The following is a 20,849-nucleotide window of genomic DNA, read 5'->3' on the forward strand; positions in this document are numbered from 1 at the left end:
ATTCAGTACAATACAACATATGCATGTCAATATTTTTTCCACTAAGACTTGTCCCAAGGGAAAATCAGTTATGTTTTGCAACTACTAAAATTTTAGTAATGTATAAAGATACAAGACATCTTAAGAAGTTTCTTACGCTCAACAATGCTGCATTTAATTCATAAAAAATACAGTAAAACAGTAATATTTATTTTTTTCACACAATCCCTCAAACATCATTCCAATATGCTTATTTGGTGCTCTAGAAACATTTCTTATTATCAATGCTGATAACAGTTGTGCTTTTTAATATTTTTGAGGAAACCGTGACCGTGATTTTTTTCAGTATAGAAAGTTCAAAAGAACGCTATTTATTTGAAATAGAAATGTTTTGTAACGTTACACATCTTAACGCATCCTTTCTGCATAAAAGCATTAAAAATAATAATAAATGAAGATTTTAAACTGCATTTTTATTGAAATGGATCAATATAGAACACATTTAATACAAATAACATATACAATTCTATACAAATAAAATAGTATAGGACTGTCACAAGACAAAATAACACACACATATTTTATATACAGAAGTTGCATTTAAATCAAAGGGAGCCCCCTTCAGTTTAAATAGGCATGACACTCCCGGATGCTAGTTATGTACAGGACTTTTCTTTTTAAATCCATTTCAGCCTGACGGAAACCTGAGGATGAAGTCCTGGCAAAAGGAAAGGGATTAAAAGAATGTGACTCATCCTTTTTTTGCCAGCCCTAAGCTCATTCTCCAGTGATTAAAGGCACACTTGAGTGTTAAACGCTGAGGCTGTCCTTGCCACGTGTTTACAAGCCTCTCTATGGGACTGATGAATGGCACGGGCGACAGAAACAGTGTTTGGAGGAGAGCTGATATGGCACTCATCTAAGCGAGAGAAACAGAGGCTCGAGTCAGGAAACAATACCTCAGCCTGACTGGCATTGTCTGCCAGAAATGTCAAACAGGCTGCATTTGCATTCGCGCTCGTTAGTACAGCATTCACGCCTGTTCACCGCGACAGACGTGCCTCTGAGAGCGCAATTAGTCTCAGGCAGCTACTATCTTTGCTGTTTACTGCTCCAGTGGCTAATATAGTTGCACTTTTCCAGCTAATCCAAGCCTTGGATGCTCTTGCGAGTGCTCTGATGGTTTTATCACATCACAATGGTAAAGAAAGTGCTTTGTCTGACTTGCTCTTTATAGACTGACTCCACCAACAGTATCGACTCGGTTTTCTACTGTGGCGTGTCAATCCGATCCCGTTCCCTCCGGATAAAATGTCCAAATGCACGCTGGCTTTTGGCAAAGATGTCACGATCAATGCAATGCCTCGAATCAATTGATACATACACGTTAAATAATAATTGTATGGTCAAGTATTGATAAAAGCGAGACCTTGCGAGGTTCCTCTATTAGTAGAGAGCGCCGCCTGTCCTTTGGGCTGGCCAGCGGGGCAAACGTCAGCCCGCTTTAGGCTACGGTTCGATATCCTAACCATTCGGTGTCTGGAGCCCATCTAGAATTCAGACAGCGAGGTCTCGTCCATCAGTCACATGGGCTCTGGCCATCTGAAAAGTGACCTGTGATCCGACAGAAATCCCTGGCAGGAAAGTGCTTACCTGCACCTTTCCACACAAGCTGCTCTATCAATCTCAGCATCACTGCTGGAGGCGTTCGGGAAAACACACATTTTCTGCACGCTATTTGTGGCTTAAAAGTGTGTTGCAACATTTACTATCAAAAAGACTCTTCGCTAGACTCAAATTTGTTATGATTTTCCAGAATGACATTGGAATCGTGTCAGTAAATGGCTGAATTCAAACTGTGGAGAAGATATGAGAGGTCACATACTGCTTTACTGACTTTTCTTTTTCTTTTTTATGTCCTTTAAAAAGAAACGCGCACCATGATGAGATCAACTGCAATGTAAAGCTTTCAAATAAATAGGATAAAAATGTCGCTCTGACATCGATTGCTTAAGCAATACTGTGTCTATTGAAGGACTGTGAAATATATCGGCTCTGAGCGGAAATACCCAGTACCTCGGGGCTTTAGAAAATGGTGGAGTGTATCATTTTTTTTAGCAGCTGTCTGAAACACTCTGCTCTCCTCCAAAAAAAGAAGTGACAAAATGGCTCACCTTTGAAATCGGACATGATGCATGTCTCTCCTGAGAGAAGAGTGCGGAGAGAAGCCGCAGAGAGAAAGTCTCGATAAATAGGGAGAATGACACCCGAGAAGGTGAGAAAACACCAGGACTAGAGATTAGCTTATGCATCAGGCTACACTGTAAAAAAAAAATGATTTTTTAAAATATTATTGGAATATGTTTTGCAAGAAAATGCCTACTTCAAAATTTCACGTTTAAGTCAGTGTGCTACTTGTCGATTCTTTGTAATTGTGTGAAAATTGTTTCCAAATTCAGAGTACAGGAAGTCTCATTGCGTATGCTTCAGTAAAAAAGGCATAAATGCTGACCGAAAACGACATCGGTATGAATAAATCTACCACTCATCGATCGCTTTTACCTGCTTTTGGTGCGCTGACGTACACGTCAACAAACCGAGATGAACTGCTAATCGTCAAATCAATTAAAAAAGAATTTCTCAAAAGAGTCACGCACTCATTCGCTCTCTCAGGGGTGCACTTTGGGCAGAACGGCCCCCGGTGGCTGCAGGCCGGGGCCAAACTAGCAAGCCGTCATCCGCAAGCGAGCAAGAGCAATCTGCTTTTTCATTTTTCAGCATGGCCAGGCCCAGCCGGAGATTGATCGTCACATATGGCCCCAGAAAACAAACTGTCAATACCTTGAGCGCTGGAGAATTTGAACAAATAGCCGCCCTCCCATTCAAGCTGCTCATTGCGTCCCATTTAACAGATTTTATTGACAGTTTCCTTCTTGTAATTAAAGGGAAAACTACTGGCCAGCAACCAAGATAAAGTTCAAAGATGGGGTCAACACAAAGGGAGCCAGAGGGCCATGGTGTGACTGTCGATGGCGGACAACATCAGAGCCTGTTATTGACATGCAGGTGCATAGTGATGGGCTCCTTACTTAAGAGGCATCTGAGCAGAGACTTATGCTAATTCGGACAGGGGCCGCAGACGTGCTTTTGAAGGATTTCAAAAGGGGCGGGGAGGGGTGGGAACACTCTTTTGTGTTTTGTTGTGTGTGCGCGTGAAAAGAGGAAGAGAAAACATGAGAGAAAAAAAGACGGAGGTATTGAGATATTACTCCAACTGTACCTGAATAAGTCTACCACTACATCTGTTGTTCAGATTCCCATAGGAGGAGATGAAATCAAAAGCAGGGAGTTTAACTCTTTCCATGCTCATACATTATCAACGGCCTGTTCTATTAAGAGGGGCGATGAGTAAACAAACAGTGCTTTAATTGAGCTGATGACAGGCAATTCAAGAGGCTTCAAGTGCACTTCAAGCTAAACGCATAATTTTATTTCATTTGCAGTAGGATTGCTGTAAATGATTTTGTTAGTGATTTTGAACCAAAGACACACTGGACAATGGAAATTATAATGGAATGTAAATTTTAACCAGAGCAAACATCTTATTTAAGTTGACGTTAAAGAAAACAAGGTTGTGACAAATAGAAGTCAGTCAATGACATGTAAGATTGTCCATTATAAAGAAAAAAATTATTCTTTATTAAAGCTGGTTTCATACCATTTCCAAAAAGTATGTAAAAAAGTAACAAGTCATATTTTCTTTACAAATTAAATACATTAATCATTATTCTTAAAATACATTTTTCAAAACAAGATTTTAAATACTTTATATTTATTTATTTACTCATTTATTTATTTAATTTAATTTAATTTTTTTTTTTTTTACAAATACCATGAATTAATAAATATTGTTATGTTTTTTGGAAAGTTTCACCACAACACCAGTAGTATTTCCCCATTCTAATAAAGTAATAATAAAATATTTTGTAAAATAATTTGTATTAATATTTTCATTTTGATATCAGGACTCCTGATATATTTCGATTTTATAACCACACCAAAAAAAATGTCAAAATGATTTTTAATTTACAAATGAAAAACATGCTTATCATAGAAAATCATTATATTTATAAATTGCATTTATAATTTATTTTAAATACATTATTTAAACTGGACATAAAATTAGTGTTTTGCCACTGACCCTTTTTTCCAATGTAAAATTGTTTTGTTGCCTGAACATTCCATAACAGTATCACAATTTGAATACATCAAATTAAATATGGTGTCTGCTCTGACTGGAATCTATAGTGTCTGTTCATTTTACCTGAGTTAGCCAGGGCTATAGCTTTAAGAGTGACGAACTCCTCCTTCTCCAGCTTCATGCTCTTGTACTTCTTCACCAGCTGAAGAATAGCGTTATTCAGGTCTAGCAGGCCAGCCAGCTTAGATTGGTCCTCATCCATGATGTAGTCTTCAGCGTAGACCAACTTGTCCTCAAAAGACAGTGAGCGGTAGACTACACGCAGGATCAGGATCTCCATCCACGCGCTCTGCAGAAGACTCATCTGGTCCGCCAGCGAGAGTGTGGAAAACCCTGAGAAAAAGCCAGAGAAAGAGCTCTCTTCAACTCAACAACCAATGTTCAGTCTCAAATCAACATTCAACAGCAGTATATGATATAAAAGCTCAGTTGGTTGTCAGAAGTTTCTGGTTGTGTTAGTGGGAAGAATTGACATTCTGGAGGTGTAATACAGAGGAAAACTCCAGTGGGAGCGAGCTGAGGCACCTAGCACGAGCCTTGGCTCTCATCTCCAGCTGCGCTGCAGGCCAGGGGGCATCCTGAGGGAGGGCACTCCTTATCTCCCCCAACATGCAGCATGGATCAATTCTTCCCATCACACCAACTGAAAGACTAATTGCTTGCCTCAAACTCCTTCTCCTTCCTCCTCCCCTCACTCTGCACACACACTTTTTCCCTCATTTTTCTGTCTTTTTGCTGGAAGTGAAGGAAATTGTGAAGTTCATGTTCATGAATGCCGTTTGAAACTGACTAACACATGGCTTTTGTCTGTCTATAACACAAGGAGGTCAACCGTCATGCTTAGTTTGGGGTCTGAGAAACATACTTAATATTGAGGTACCAGGGTGATACTTCGAGATGTTTTCTAATACTATTAGACCCCAAGTATAAGAAAATGGATAAATTCCCCCTGATTAATGCACACATTGTTGAGGGATCTCAAATTGAGGGTTAAAGCTTCAATAATTTCTATGTACTGGCTTTAGACTGGGACAGATGAATACTATTGAAACAACAACAACAACAATAATAATAATAATTATTATTATTATTATCATCAGTCTTATTTATTTATTTATTTTAAGAGTTCATCATTTTTGGGGGTATTTTCATAAGAACAACAACAATAATAAAATACATAAAAAAATAATTTATTTATTTATTTGTGTTTATTATTATTATTATTATTATTATGAAAATACCCCCAAAATTGATGAACTCTTTAAATAAATAAATGGAGTGTCAATAGAACAAAAGGGAGTTGAAATAAAGGCTGAAAATGCAAGTAACCAAAAGCTGATCTAACATAGCCTGCAAAGAGCAAACAATTTAAAAAAAAAAGAAGAAACTGCGTAAGTGCTTGGGAGCCGTCCATCAGCTCTGAAGGTGAGGGACAGGCACAACAGCACCTGTTGGTGTTGGACCTTTTCGTCTCATCTCACTCACTCTGCTCTTCCAAGAACAGATGAAGCGTCTCTCTTTGCGACAGCGAGGGGGCTAATCTGGGTGGCGGGGGAACATGAGGAAAGGGATGCTCACCAACATCTGTTGTGGAGAGATGCCTTCAGAGGAAGCAAGCAGTTTCACTCATTTTCCTTCTTTTTTGAAATCTCTTTCTCTGAGTTAATCACTAATGGCAAGGAGCTCATTAGGTATAGGTTTCGGGCTATTGTTTATACCAACCGCTAATTTATTATCCCAAACTGTTAACATCTCTGATCTCATTAGAGGCAGACTAAGAGCTGGTGAGCAGTTGGTGCCTCCCCTGGCCTGCTGGTGCTACTGTGCTCAATGCCAGTTGGCAGGGCCATCTTCTACTACTTAATAAAATCATCAAAAGGGATTAAGCCAAGAATTTCTTAAGGGGGTCCAATGTAAGACCGCTGCATTCTTACAAAGATACTGCCCTCAATGAAAGGTGGCATGGACTAAAAATAAGATCACACTCTCATGGCCTCCTGAGAGGTATGTGTAATCCTTTAATGTTGCTGAGAATTTGGAAAAAATCCACTGACATACTTTGAATATATATGCGAATCAGATTTTAAATGGCAAAACTCATTATAAATTTAAAAAAAACAATGGGGTATTGAGTATCTGATTAAATATCTAAAAAGCTTTTTCATGTTTAAATACACTGTAATATAGGTATAAATAAGCCATTGGTAGATTCACTTCGAAAAACTATAAACGCTGTGGACTCATCAACACTGACTCAACCAATGGTGTAAGTTTGGAGTCTGTTTGTCCAACCAATGGAGGACACCAATATTATTATGTTTGCACTTCCGGTTGGTAACACTAGTGGCACAGAAACATTTAAAAGATTATCATCAGTAGAGTTTATCATGAAAAGAAACAAATCATACTGAATGATGGACGACCGAAGACATGTATCAAGACAGATCGAGAGAGACAGAGAGAGAGAGAGACAGAGGGACAAAGAGAATGAGAGCACGAGGGACAAACAGAGAGACAAAATAAAGGCTGGGGGCGGGTGGGGAGGGGGTTGTGGAGTGGAGTGGAGTGGCAGATGGACGGAGCCCATCGCCTAGAGCTCCCCCTGTGCCACTCCCAGCCCTCCCTCTCAGCCACTGCTGTTAGTAAATAATTAGATTTACACATTCCCCAATCTCCACACATCTCTCCACAGAATAATTAAAAGCCGGATGATTAGTTTATTGAGTGGAAGGAAGAACTTTTTTTCCCTCTTTATTGAGGTCCATCAATGATTTTATCAGGGGCTCGCGCTTTTACGGTTGTCATGCCAGTGCAGGCATCCAATTTTTCTTATCTCCCTGATTAATACAAATGCTGTTTCAGGACGCATTAATTAACAGATACAAATCTACGTTCTCATGGCCGGATCGATAGAGAGAAGAAAAGAGCCATCAATGTGAATTTACTGCTGATGATGGAAAAGGTTCTCTATTGACATTTACGCGAGGGCAAACTTTAAAGATGCATTTTTTCCCCTTCTTTTCATCTGTTATTTCATTTCACAAAAGAGCTTGGTGGCGACCGTGATTACAGTTCACCTTTGGATGCTTTGCTGCGTGAGAAAGGATCCAAAGAGCCGAATTAAAGCGTGTCACTGTCATTTCAGCTGTGGCAAATGTCTACAACCCTTTTCCCAAAGGACTTCCTGTATGTAACAAGAGGAAGTTTATTGACTCAGTACAGACATGACACTAAACAGGGCACGATATATAGGCACTATATATGTGTATGTGTGTGTGTGTGTGTGTGTGCGTGTGTATGTATGTGTGTGTATATATACACACACACACACACACACACACACACACACACAAACACAAATATTTAACAATATAAAAATATAATAATATATTAAATGTGAATTAAATGTAAATGTAAATTACAATAATCAATAATTATATTCTTAAATATATATATATATATATATATATATATATATATTAGTGCTGGGCAACGATTAATCAACGATTTGTTTATATAATATATATGTGTGTACTGTGTATATTCATTATGTATATATATATATATATATATATATATATTAGTGCTGGGCAACGATTAATCAACGATTTGTTTATATAATATATATGTGTGTGTACTGTGTATATTCATTATGTATATATATATATATATATAAATATAGAGACACACACATACAGTATATATTTAGAAAATATTTACATGTATATATTTATATTCATATAATTCATATTATATATAAATATATTTAATATATAAACAACATATTTTTCTTAAACATGCATGCAAAAAGCATGTGTGTGTATTTATATATACATAATAAATTAAAGTACACACACATATATTATGTACACAAAAAGTTTTATTTTGGATGCAATAAATAGCACTAATATATATATATATATAAAATAAATAATCCTTGAAAACATACACAAAAACTAATATTTCAGAGTCACCTTTTAAACAGCATTTATGTAAATGCATCATCTTGTTTTATTTATTTGTTTATTTATTTAGCAATCAAAAAGCATTTATTTATTTACATGGGATTTATATATTTACAAGCCATGTGACTCTGGATAAGAGACTCTTTTATTTGACAGACACAAAGCAGACTGCCCCATCCTGATGACACACGAGCATTATCTGATCCAGCGTTCAATCTCCAGTAACGTCCTCTCAATTTAACTCTCTTAGCCCGGAGACCAGCTTCAGAGCTCAGACTCCCTCTCTCTAGCAGCACTGAAGGGGCTTTGCCACTGGCACAATCTCTCTTCTTCTCTCTATCTCTCTCTTTTCTCTCAGTAAACTGATGTACTTTGTGCTAGACGGGGAGGAAAGGCTAAGTATGTGGATCTGTGAAGGTTACACCAGTAGAAGTATCTGATGGCTGAGGCCTTGTGAAACCTGCAGTGGCTTTTCAGAAGAAATAAGCATTGGAGCAGCGCATAGCACAGGCTGACAGAAAGAGGCTGCGGTGCAGCCATGCGAAGTTAACCCCTGCCGGGCAGGACTGCTCACCACCAGGCCTCACAGCAACCACCGGCCGTCCGTCTGCCAAATCTTTTCTGACTGCACGTTTACACACTGAGAGAGCCCGCCGAGACAAACACACACACACACACACACATACACGGTCGTTCCTCCTCCTCGTCTTCCTCAAGGCAGACTTCACCTCAGCATCGCTGCTTAGCCGTCATATAAACACACGTGCGCTCAACTCCTCCATCTCACTCTCAGCAACACCCCTGCTTATTTTCTCATGGTTGCAGGGTAAATGAACACGCTTGAGCAATGAGAATCAGTGCTATTCTGCGTGCCGACCGTGCTGGATGTTTATTTGATGTATCCTGGCTCCCTCCTGAGCTCCTGTGTGAATATACACTCTATTTGCTTTCACACTTTGTCAAGACGATGATGACACGGTGACTAATCTACTTGCAAAAATAGTGCTGTGGAGAGCGAAGGTGAGACTTAGTAATATTAGAAGTCCAAGTTGTCATATCGCCTTAACGGAACAACATTTGATTATAAAACAACAACAACAAACTATAATAGATTTCAATGTATTAACATCTCGCAATATCCGGAAAAATGGCATGACTGTGAGAGATATTGCTTTTATACTTTTCAATAAACAATAAATTAATATTCATTTATAATTTTAAACTTACAATATTAGTATTTACATTGTGAGGCTCTGGTCTCTGGAAATTAAAGGTGCAGTAGGAGATCTTGGAAAATGCTAACTTTAGCCTGATAGCACTGAAAGCGAACGTCCCACCCTCCCTGCAATTGCCGTTCAAAGCCACGCCCCCTGAATGCATACGCTCATTACTACATCAGCGCTTCCCAATTTCAGTCCTCGCTAAACTTCAATGGATTTCCCCTGCTCAGGGAGTATAGGGAGCAAAGAACACTGTGTAGGGAGCATGCCAATCGGAACACAGTTCATGCACGTAGCTCTCTTCTAACGAGCTGGTTATCTGATTCAGGTGTGTATTAACTAAGTGAGACATGCAAAATATGCAGAAACGGTGGGCGCGAGGACTGGAATTGAACTGCTGGGCTACATCATGTGTCATTCACCGGTGAGAAAACGTTATAGTACAGTTAGTAAAAGTACTACAATACCAGGAAGGAAGATCGGGTCGTTTGTCTGCCATTCTCGCTCTGTCTGCAATAGCGTGCGTGAACACGCTGATGACGTATCCTGTCTGCGCGAACAGGGTGCGCAGAGGTATGCAAATACATACGCTGACAGGCAGGTAGGAAAGACAATTAAAACGCTCGGACCGAGCGTTTTGATTGGACGAACATTTCTAGGTCCTACGCCTTCCACAGAATATATAAATACAGATAAATACATTTAGACCACTTAACTTAATGATTGCTATCCGGATGTGAAGAAACTTTCAACCAGCATAACAAAAAATGTTTCTGAAGACAATCACCTATTGCACCTTTAAATCCAACTGTGTCTCAGACAAGAACATAGTAGTGATTGGCATTTCTATCAGTGTTTTTGAATCAATCATTTGAGAAAATGATTCATTAATAAAGACCCATTTAATTCCTGAACGAATCGGTGCTTTTGCTTTAAATGATTGAATGAATGATGTCACATGTCACCACCTACTAGGGTAACAATGCAGGGCTCGCAAAATCGCTAGCCCGAGGTCCTGGGGCTATTGTGTTTTCCAGTCGGGCTACCAAAATGTATCACTGCCTGCCCGACGGGCTCCTTAAATACAGATCTCCCGCGGGTCCTTAAAAACTCTGAAAGTGAGTTGTATCAAACTTAAGGCCATAAAAAGTTTTAAATACGTTAAATGGTATAAGAAATGTCTTAATGATAATTTCTAGAGGTCTTACAGTTGAGGACGGAAAGACAAGAGTCGCGATACGGCAGGATTAAACTTCAAAAGGCAATGATGTCATTGAATAAATATGAGCGCTGCACGTTTCAAGTTAAAACACGGCGCAGATGTCTTTATGTCAATGTATCTGAAGGGAACCGACTGTCCTCAGAAACGTGTCGTTGGCATTTTAATTTCATATTACCTATAATTCCTGATAAAGCAGCGTTTATGAGCGCAGAGCTGGTTTGTATACAGCGTTTCCGGGGAAACCGCAATATTTCAGCGCTCCTAAAGCGCCACCTCGTGGCAGAGAATGAATTTGCATTTCCAATAAGCCTTTCTTGCTGTTTATGGTCAGATCAATGCAAATATCAACTTTTTACGCAGCAAACACACAGAGTTGTAAATGAGAAAGAAGTTGTGGCTTCTAAAAATGTAAACAATTAAGACTAATATTTATTCGTTTAAATTAATATAATAATTTATATGCTTGATTTATCCCTTTTCATAAAAATGGTCTATAGCAGGGGTGCCCAAACTCGGTCCTGGAGGGCCGGTGTCCGGCAGAGTTTAGATCCAACCCCAATTAGACACACCTGAACCAGCTAATCAAGCTCTTACAAGGCATACTAGAAACTTCCCGGCAGGTGTGTTGAGGCAAGTTGGAGCTAAACTCTGCAGGACTGAGTTTGGGCACCCCTGGTCTATAGCCTGAAACACTGTTGTATAAGATTTTTGTTTTTGTGAAAACCTGTATCTGAACTGTAAATCATGTAATTTTATGGCTCAGTACTGTATGTTACCATAGATATTGTCCAACCTCGCTCATTCTGTGTTCATTTTACTTGTACAGCTCTTAAAATGGGTCATAAATTGCCTTAAATTTATTTTAAAATAATTCTGCAGATACCCTGTAAATAGTGAAATAAGATTCCTTCCTTCATATTTGTTGATATTTGTGTATTGAAAATATTTTTGATTGACATTTAAACTCCTATCTGATTTTCTATATTTAAAAAAAAAAAAAAAAAAATTAATTTGGGCTAGTTAAATTAATTTTTGGGCTACCAAAATCTGAAGAGTACCTGCCCGAAGGGCTACCAGGGATTTTGAAATTTTGCGAGCCCTGCAATGCATATATCATGATATATGCACCATGAAACTGACTTTTACATTCTTCTTTATGACTTACTGCAATAATATATTTAATGTTTTGAAGTAAATGTATATTTCAGATTTAATTCCCTAGTTGTTTCACCTCTGTACTACAGTGTGTTGTACCAATAAACATAGATAAAGAAATACTACATACATGCATAAATACATAAAGCAAACATATGTAGTATATTTGATTCACTAAAACAGACCCATTGTAGCATTAATATCCAAATAAGCCATAAAAAGGATGTGTCTTTGGAATACGTTCAGCTGATTGGTGATTACAGTAAGCTTACAGATAAGCCTGTGGTGAGGCTAATGATGCCAAAGGCCATGGTGAGACAGGAACAACCACCATGCCAGTCTCTGTCTGTCCATTTACTGCCCCAGTGAGGCGCTGACACACTTCCCCCTTACCAGCTAAACCAGCCTTCTGCAAAACTCCTCCACCCAAACAAACGGCAAATATTAGCCTACAGAAGTCTCACACAAATCAAAAACAACATGAAAAGGCAAACAAGAGTGTTTTGTGTGTGTGTAAACAGTTGGGTCTTTAGTCTCCCTTCCCCCCTCAGAGAGGAGGGGGGACACAGGGGAAGTGATGACAGGAGCCGCATACACACAAACCGCCGCAGCGCTCCTCTTTGCTTTTATCACCGGCCGCCTTTCATCTCCACAAAACAACACCAGTCAGAGAGAGAAAGAGAGAGAAATCACACTTTTTAAGAGAGAAAACACATTAACACCGCCATAGCTGTCCACATCCATTTAGCGGCTAAGCAAATATTCACCTGTCAGTGTGAGGCACGCTGCCGTACAGCGTTTACCGTGATCACATGCGCACAGCTATGGTGTTAAACAGCTGCTGGCTTCTGCTCTACCATTCAATAGAGTTAAACAGAATTGAGTGATTTTCCCTCAGGCTTTTCTTTGGGGGAAAAAAATGGAATGGTATTTTTTGCCACTTATTATTTTGTTTCCGTTCTGTGAGGGATTTTAGAAAGGCTAATGGTGAAGAAAAGTGAAGCAAAGGTTATCAACTGTGTCATTAGACTATTAAAACCTACAAACCCTTACAAAAATTAACCATGGTTTTATTTTAGTAAAAGTGTAGTAACCATGGTTTTTTTGGCGTATTGATTACCATTTGTATAACCACAGTTTTACTACAAATACAGTTAGTATAGTAAAATCATGGTTAATTTGTGGTTACCATGGTTTAACTATAGTAACCATGGTTTTTTGGTTTTATTTGTGACATGAAAAATGACACTATTTACTGTCTTAATACACATCCTCGGTTGTATTGTGTGTAAAATATTGGTACATATTACTCTTAAAATTCTATTTTCAAAAATCTTTCACTAAAATGTGTCAAACTAACATTTTATTTGAGCGGTCACATCTTCCTGCATACAATTTGGACATATCTGATTGTTTTCTGTTGTCTTGCAGGATTTGCTCCACCCAAAGCAGAAGAGATGCTGCATCGTCACGTTAGAAAGGCTTCTTGATTCTAATGCACCTAATTAGCAATCGGCAGACTCTTAATTGCATACATTAAGGCCGATTGGTGGTGAAGATTAATTCTAAATATACCCAGACAGCTGGTTAAGATAGCATGGATTACTGTTCGGACTGTACATTTCCACTTAATTGCGTATGGAAACGAGGCCGCAACAAGCACATGTGCCCTCGTGGCGGCCGCGGAGAAGGGCGGCAGTTCCCCGGACTATAATAAAGCATCCATGGCAGAGGCTCCACAGATGGAGTGACATTAACCACAGCGCCGAAAAGCCATTTCCAACAATGAAATATCAATATTTACATTTTAATTACACCTTTTTCTTATTTCTCCCCAGAGTCTCTTACGGTTGGCGAATGTGGAGGTGCCTCTTAAGGGTTTCGGGTGGAGGTTGATATTATTAATCTCAGGATCAACGTGGATTTGGAGATTTTATTGTTTTGAGAAAAGTTACGTTGAACTAATGAGAAAAATCTATGTTATGAAAAGACAAAACAAACATGTTTCCTCTTTCCACTTTCTCATGGGGTTCAATTCGGCTCATTCCGTAGTTCTTATTTTTCATGCTGATGTTTGTCCTATTCCTATTAGGAGGTATTAGTGTAGTTTGTACAGAGCTCTAGAGCTCTCCACCTCACTCCTGTGCCAGTCAGACGCCTTTGATGTGCGCCTCCCTCACGGGGGTCAGAGCGGCTCCCGCTGGCAGGGACCAACATACGCAACCGCCGCCATTCCATCAGGCACAAAAGTATGTGTTAGGAAAGGCCACGAGATGCACGAGGCGAGAGCTTAAGCCTGAGCCTCAGACGCCCCCTTAGTTTGCCACGGCATATAGTCAGGAGCGTGAGAGTGTGTGTGTGTGTGCGCATACGGGAGGGGTGCGGGGCAAATACTTATACGGATTCATTTGTTTTCCCATGCAGATCGATAAAACCCCTTACGAGGCTGTATTGACAAACCCTATCTCATCTGGACGTAGCAGAAAAAAAATAACACAAGAAAAAAATCTTTGATGATGCATTCTTCTCCAAAACATGGAATAACTGCAATTGCCGCAGCATATTATTTATATGCTTATCATTGGAGATTAAATTTGGGAAAAAAAACCTCCAGATCTTTCCGATAGAGGCCTGACTGCATGGATTAATTTCATACTGGAGGATTAGCGTCTCTCTCAAACATGATCCGGCCAGACAAACAGAAGCAGAGGAATGCCCTGCATTTCCACAAACACTCCGGCGTCAACGACGCACGCAGACAGACAGGGAGTCTCGTGCTTAAAGCGCGCCTTAATGCTTCCGAGACAAGACATTACCCCATTCCACGGCAATGAGCACCTTTTAATTTCTGCAAAAGCCACGGCTGAAAATCTTAATTAATTGTTCCATACTGCTTCAGGGTCATTATGCAATGTAATAAAGGCCGTGTAATTATGAAATTTTACAGCCATTACTGAGGCTGATAGCTCGTATTTCATCATCAGGCGGGCCGATGGCTTTCCGGGCGCACGGCTCCAAGTGATGGACTGCACACAGATCTATCAGGCCCAAACAATAAGCTGGCCAGGCTGGCGTAATAGCTACCCACAGATGAAGCAACAGATAAAGATAAACTATAAATCCGCAGCACAAACCCAAATGCTGTTTAGCGGCTGGCGCGAGCGAGTGTTGAAGCCACGGTTTGATTACGCAATTGGAAATAAGGCAGTGATGCGTGTGAAGGAAGTAGTCGGGCGTTGGGAATTTGTAAATGTGCGTGTGAATGGTGAGGGAGTGAGGTAGGATGGCGGTGTATGCATTTAAAGGGATAATGCATCTCGCAAAAATGATACTTTGGTGAGACATTTTGAAAAATGTTTCAGTTGTTTTTTTGTTTTGAACCCCATTGATTTTCATTGAATGGAAAATAAATAAATAAATAATTTTATATAGGTTTAGAACTACAAGATGGCGAGTAAATGCCAGAATTTTCATTTTTGTGTGAATTGTCCCTTTAACACATGCGCACACACAATAAATTAAAATAGAGCAACGGATGTGAGAGAACCTGCACTCTGAAGTATAGCTATTTCAGAACAGAGAGAATAATATAACAGAGTAATGCATGAAAGCATCGATCATGATAAACACAAGGGCTTATTTGAGTAGGGCCACATTTTATGTGCAAAATATGCAGGGAGGAAAGAATGAGGCGAAAAGGAATATGCTGATGCCAGTTTGCAAGACACAATGGCTCTTCGGCCTTAGAAGTACAGAAGAGGTTCTGTGGAGGGAAACTCTCTATACCTGAGGGACTGCAACAAAAGAGGCAGAGAGGGAAATTTAGAAAAGGGAAAAAAAGGAAGGGAGAACATTTTGGACACACTGAAGGTAGCAGACATTTAAATGTGAATTTACATTCAAATATGAAATATGGTGATGAGGAGGAGGACACTCAGATGTTGAGACGTCCATGTGTGAGAGTGTGTGAGAGAGAAGAGAGTACTGTATTTGAACCAGTATTGCTTTTCAATCTCTTTGAATATGGACTGGCTAAAAACTCATTCAGGATCAACACATGAGTCAATGACAAATAAGTGACCACAATAAAGAAAAGGAAATATATATATATATATATATATATATATATATATATATATATATATATATATATATAAAATGTTGAATTTCATACTAAATTTTCATATTATCATATTAAAAATATGCTTATCTTAAAAGGGGTTTGTTCAAATTATTGTGTTTATTTGGACAAACAACTAAAAAAGTAATGAACTTAGTGCCATGTTATTAACCCACTAAATGCCACTTCAGGTTTTCAGTAAATCTGCATATGTAAGGCACTGCTGATCTGTTCTGCTTTGCACTGTGTGAAGAAGACACTTACTCTGTTTAAAACGTAGCCAATCACTTTATTCATAAGCAACACACTGGGCACGACCATATACGGGCCATGTTGCCTTGCCACCGCATCGATAATAATTTACATCATGATTAGGCTGGCGTACAGGACCGAGGCAATATGTTGCACATCTTCGAAAGCCTCTGTTTAACTCCCAGCCTCGTTCGGACGTGTAGATGTGAGGTTATAATTCCTCAGAGCCGACCGACAGCTCAAATCCAATCCCATTTCCCTGCCTGCTTACTCTCTGATAGAGATGATGCCCCCCTGAACTGATACTTTGGGGTGGGGTTTTAGGGGAGGGCCATGTCAAGCCTGTCTGTGAACTTTGCATGAACCTCTAGACCAAAAAAAAAAAAAAAAAAAATTAATAAAAAAAAAAAATCATAATATGATGACAGGCCTGTTCTACCTCCCAGCAAATTTGCTGTTGGAGATGGGAGGATTGAAATAGAGTTTGGTTTGTATAATTACGTCCATCTATCTTTATATTCCACTAGCATATCACAAATTGAAAATACTAAAAATTGACTGTTCATTCTGATGGTTAATGATTGGCGTAGACACAGCGATGATTTATTGGTTACTTACTGATGTGACACATTTGCATCTTATTAGATGGAGATTACTAGGAGGCCCTTTCAGATTGCAGGACGCGGCCCTTCACAAACCGCCTGATGGATTGATTTGATTTGCAAATGTAATCAAACTAATAAGAGGGAAAAATGAGCAATAATGCCTTGTTTTTTCAACGGGCAATCACACAGGGCCGCCCCCCGCTGGCTGTGGGGCAGACACAGGGCCTGATGGGTTGGTAAGAATGCAGCGCTGGTGAGAGGCCAGAAGGTTACTGTTGCAACTATTCAGCTCTCTTACAGCCTTTATAAAGCAAATGTGTCCTTTATAAAGACTGACACGCAAGAGGACCGATAAATACAGGCATAATGCGGAGCTTTGCATTTGTTTTCACATGACAAAGCATGATGCAAATCTGGCTTCTGTCAGGTGCATTTCCAACAGGCTGAGACAGGCGTGTTTACATGTGAGGTGTGGTGGAGGCTGGGTATTGTGTGTGACGGACAATCACTCCATATTCTGTGATGCATAGTCCATTAGCAAAAAGGAAGAAAAAAAAGAGAACATCTATATTAATTTCAAGGAGGAAATCAATACTTAAATATGGTGAGCAATAATCACATGAAGACATCCATCATGTGTTCCTAACATAATCAATTCCAACTGAATTTGAAATATATAATATCAAAATAATAAACTATCTATCTATCTATCTATCTATCTATCTATCTATCTATCTATCTATCTATCTATCATCTGTCTATCTATTTATTTATGTATTTGTTTATTTATTTTCCTTTTTTACTTGTATGTTGTTGTCTTTTTTCTTAGGAGAACTTTAAGAAGAGATAAAAGTCTTTTAGCATTTACTCATCCTCATGTTGCTCAAAATATTTACACTATATTTATATACATTTACAGTGGAGGTAAAGATTATCAGTGGCTAATACATCATTATTTTTCATCTGATATTTCATGGTGGTGTTTTCAGCCTCAATATATGAGCACATGAACACCTGAATCTCTACAGCTGCTCTGAGAGTCACTTCATGAGAATTTTACCATTTCTTTTGATCATCATATCATATACAAACAGAAACCTAAAGGTCTTCACAGCAACCCATCAAAATAAAAGTTCAGTTTAACTTGAAGAAACCATGACAGAAATATTACTTAATGTAAGGATAGTACTACTACTAATAATAAATTAATTAGTTTTAAAATTAAAACGGTATTTTTACGGTATTTTTTTAAAAATATTTACCAGAAAAATTATTTTTTTTTAGCAGAAAATAATAAATTCATTTTTTTTTTCTAAAATCAATTAACTAGAGATATTATTTGATTAACACTAGAACCGCCAGAGGTCGCTGTATACCTAAAAGCACCAGCGGGTAAATTTTACCCACACACATGGCAATTGTTTTTGTATGGCTAAAGAACATATTATTTCACTGTATTATGCCACTGTCTTCACAAAGAAGTGTCTAGAGTCATGAAATAATTATGTCTAGTTGTCAAATATATTTTTACCCTGTTGTTTTATGTTCAAGACTTTTTAATGCAGCCTACACTAATCCATAATGGTCAGTAAGCTAAAAAAAAAAAAAAAAAAAAGCCTGCACTGACAACGAAAATTAGAAGGTAGTAAATATTTGGGTGGTGTAATATTATAATACAATGACATTAACCAATATATTAGGATAACCCATGTTATTTAAATGACTAAAATAGCCAATAAGACAATAATAAGCAACAATAATTCACCACACTGCATAGGATGATGCTATGACAAATTCAAGCGCACAGCTTCACCTAGGCCCAATTATTAATTTGTTTAGTTATATAATTTATAATTTGAATAAGAGAACAACAAATATAAACTTCGGGTTAAAAAATGTTTTATTCGTTATATCATAGATCGGATTTTGTTTTTTCTTTAGGAAATGGCCAGACTAGTATAAATAGCAACACAGTAGTGAACAATAAACGATATGGCAAGACAAAAATTAATCAATAAAACCAAAGTTTGACCAATTATGAGTAACGTTAGGCTAAAACATCTAAATATGAGCCGTCAGATGCTAAGCCGACCCAGGACGCATAACTTACCATCAGACTCTCCATCACTCATGGCATTTAGTGTTTCTAATACCGACCTTCCATAAATCGCCTTCTTTTAGTCATTTTGACTTTATTTATGAAACTGATAACCGTTAAATCAGTGAGTGAAATGCGTTGCAAGAAAATGACAGCACGAAAATACATGCACTATATAGCGGGTAAATTTGACCCGCGCGGCGCTTATAGGTATAAATGCTTCGTTTTTTGATCTGGTTTTAACTAAATAATTTTTAACAACATTGGATTGTAAATTACATAATTTTAGTAAAAATCAATGACTGGGAGACTTGAATGTTTTGTTGAAAATCTGTTATGTACATTTGAAAAACTTTTTAGCATGACAGGACCCTCACTATTACAGGCCCTTTATGCAGGCTGAAATTGCTCGGGCTTCTCCCATTCTTGGTCCTATCTCTGGGACTTTCTCTCTTTCTTTATTTCCCTTTCAATTTTCACTGGCATGCGGATAAAATTTACCCTGTGGCGGTTCTAGTGTTAATAATATTTAATGAAAGCATTAAAATTGAATCCAGAAAATGAATGGAAAACAGAATTTGGTATAAAAAAATAAAACTGAATTTTCATATGGCCATAAAAATTAAATTTTTGTTAAACTTTAAAAAACATCGATGTTTTATATTGTAAGTTTTAAGATTTTAATTACTTTGACATGCTTTTTGATGAATAAAATTAATTTTACCATTAAAAGTGACTAGAAAAATTAAAACGGAAAAAATGGAATCCAGAAAAATTAAAATGGAAAAAAAAATATATATATCTTTTTTTGGGAAAGATAAAATAAAATGGAATTTGGGAAAAATAAAACAGATTTCATAGGGCCCTATGTTTGTTTAGTATGATAAACGATTTAGCAATATAATAAATATTTGTAATATTGTAATAAATATCCTCAGACATAGGTTAAGGCGACAAAAAGATGGAGTGAGAGACCAGCGTTCAGAAAAAGTCCACATATTGACATGCACAAAAAGGACAAATCCGTGTGTAATGGGGTAAAAGTAGAGTCAGGCATCATTCAGACACCCGAGTCAATAATGTCACAGACTGTAGGCAGCACATCAGTATGAAGATGTGGAACTCATCCAGTATGCTGTGCTGTGGTTATTTTCAAAGTAGACTGTGAGCTGACACAGCCTTCCTCTTAACAGTATGCCACAAACAAAACCTTGAGAAGAAAACCGCTCATTTCCACCAACTACCATCCTGTTTTGTCTATAATAACCAATTTACAGATTTATATCACTTCAAAATAATAATCAGAGACGCAGTTGAAGAGAAACAATGTGATCATGACCTTTGAACTATGCTAAAATAACAATATAAAACGCACAATCTCTTTGACACACATTTCTCCAATCTTTGCTCTGTCTGTACAGCCTTTTTCTCTGAGTGTCAGGCTTAATTTAGTGTGTCTCACTTTGCTGAATGTATCAGGAGTGAAACCCCTGCTAAAAGTGAAAATTTGATTTGCTAAAAGGAGCTTAGGGCATCTATTAATCAATATTTGCAGTGTGTCAGGCTGAGGGCGGTGACAGACAAGGCCTCATTTAGAGATTGGTTGGAGTGGGGATATCGGATGGGGGTTGGGGTGTTCTCCTCTCATCCAGGGCAGGGAAGAGGAGGAGGGTCCCAAAAATCACATCTGGGAAAGCACTGGCAGGCACGCACATCAGCGAGGAGGAATAAGCGGGCTTACTCCAGTTTGCAGATAATTATGTTTACATATGATTAGCTCTTCCTCCAGTGGGTTCACAGAGCTAATGAGACAAAACTAGCAAGCACGTTCAGTCAAAATGAGACTGGAGTGAGAAAGAGAGAGGGACTAAACTGAGAAAAAAGGCAGAAATTGACATGACTGTGCATTTTCATAACACATCAAGTGACTTTTGAATCTATAGTGCACAAGCAGAAGTTGTGAGCTAGCAGT

At 38.3% G+C, this 20,849-nt stretch overlaps 1 protein-coding gene across 8 annotated transcripts in view; it reads right to left on the reverse strand.

Annotated features, from left to right (window-relative positions):
* Positions 1–20,849, reverse strand: part of esrrga (estrogen-related receptor gamma a) — a 189,060-nt gene that overhangs the window by 3,831 nt on the left and 164,380 nt on the right. For all 8 annotated transcript variants that reach the window (XM_058748775.1, XM_058748773.1, XM_058748778.1 and 5 more), the window contains one exon: positions 4,304–4,573. In XM_058748775.1, coding sequence (XP_058604758.1) covers positions 4,304–4,573 — 270 coding nt within the window. The remainder of the gene's footprint in view (positions 1–4,303; positions 4,574–20,849) is intronic.

The sequence above is a fragment of the Onychostoma macrolepis genome, chromosome 17 (assembly GCF_012432095.1).
Source record: "Onychostoma macrolepis isolate SWU-2019 chromosome 17, ASM1243209v1, whole genome shotgun sequence".
NCBI lineage: Eukaryota > Metazoa > Chordata > Actinopteri > Cypriniformes > Cyprinidae > Onychostoma > Onychostoma macrolepis.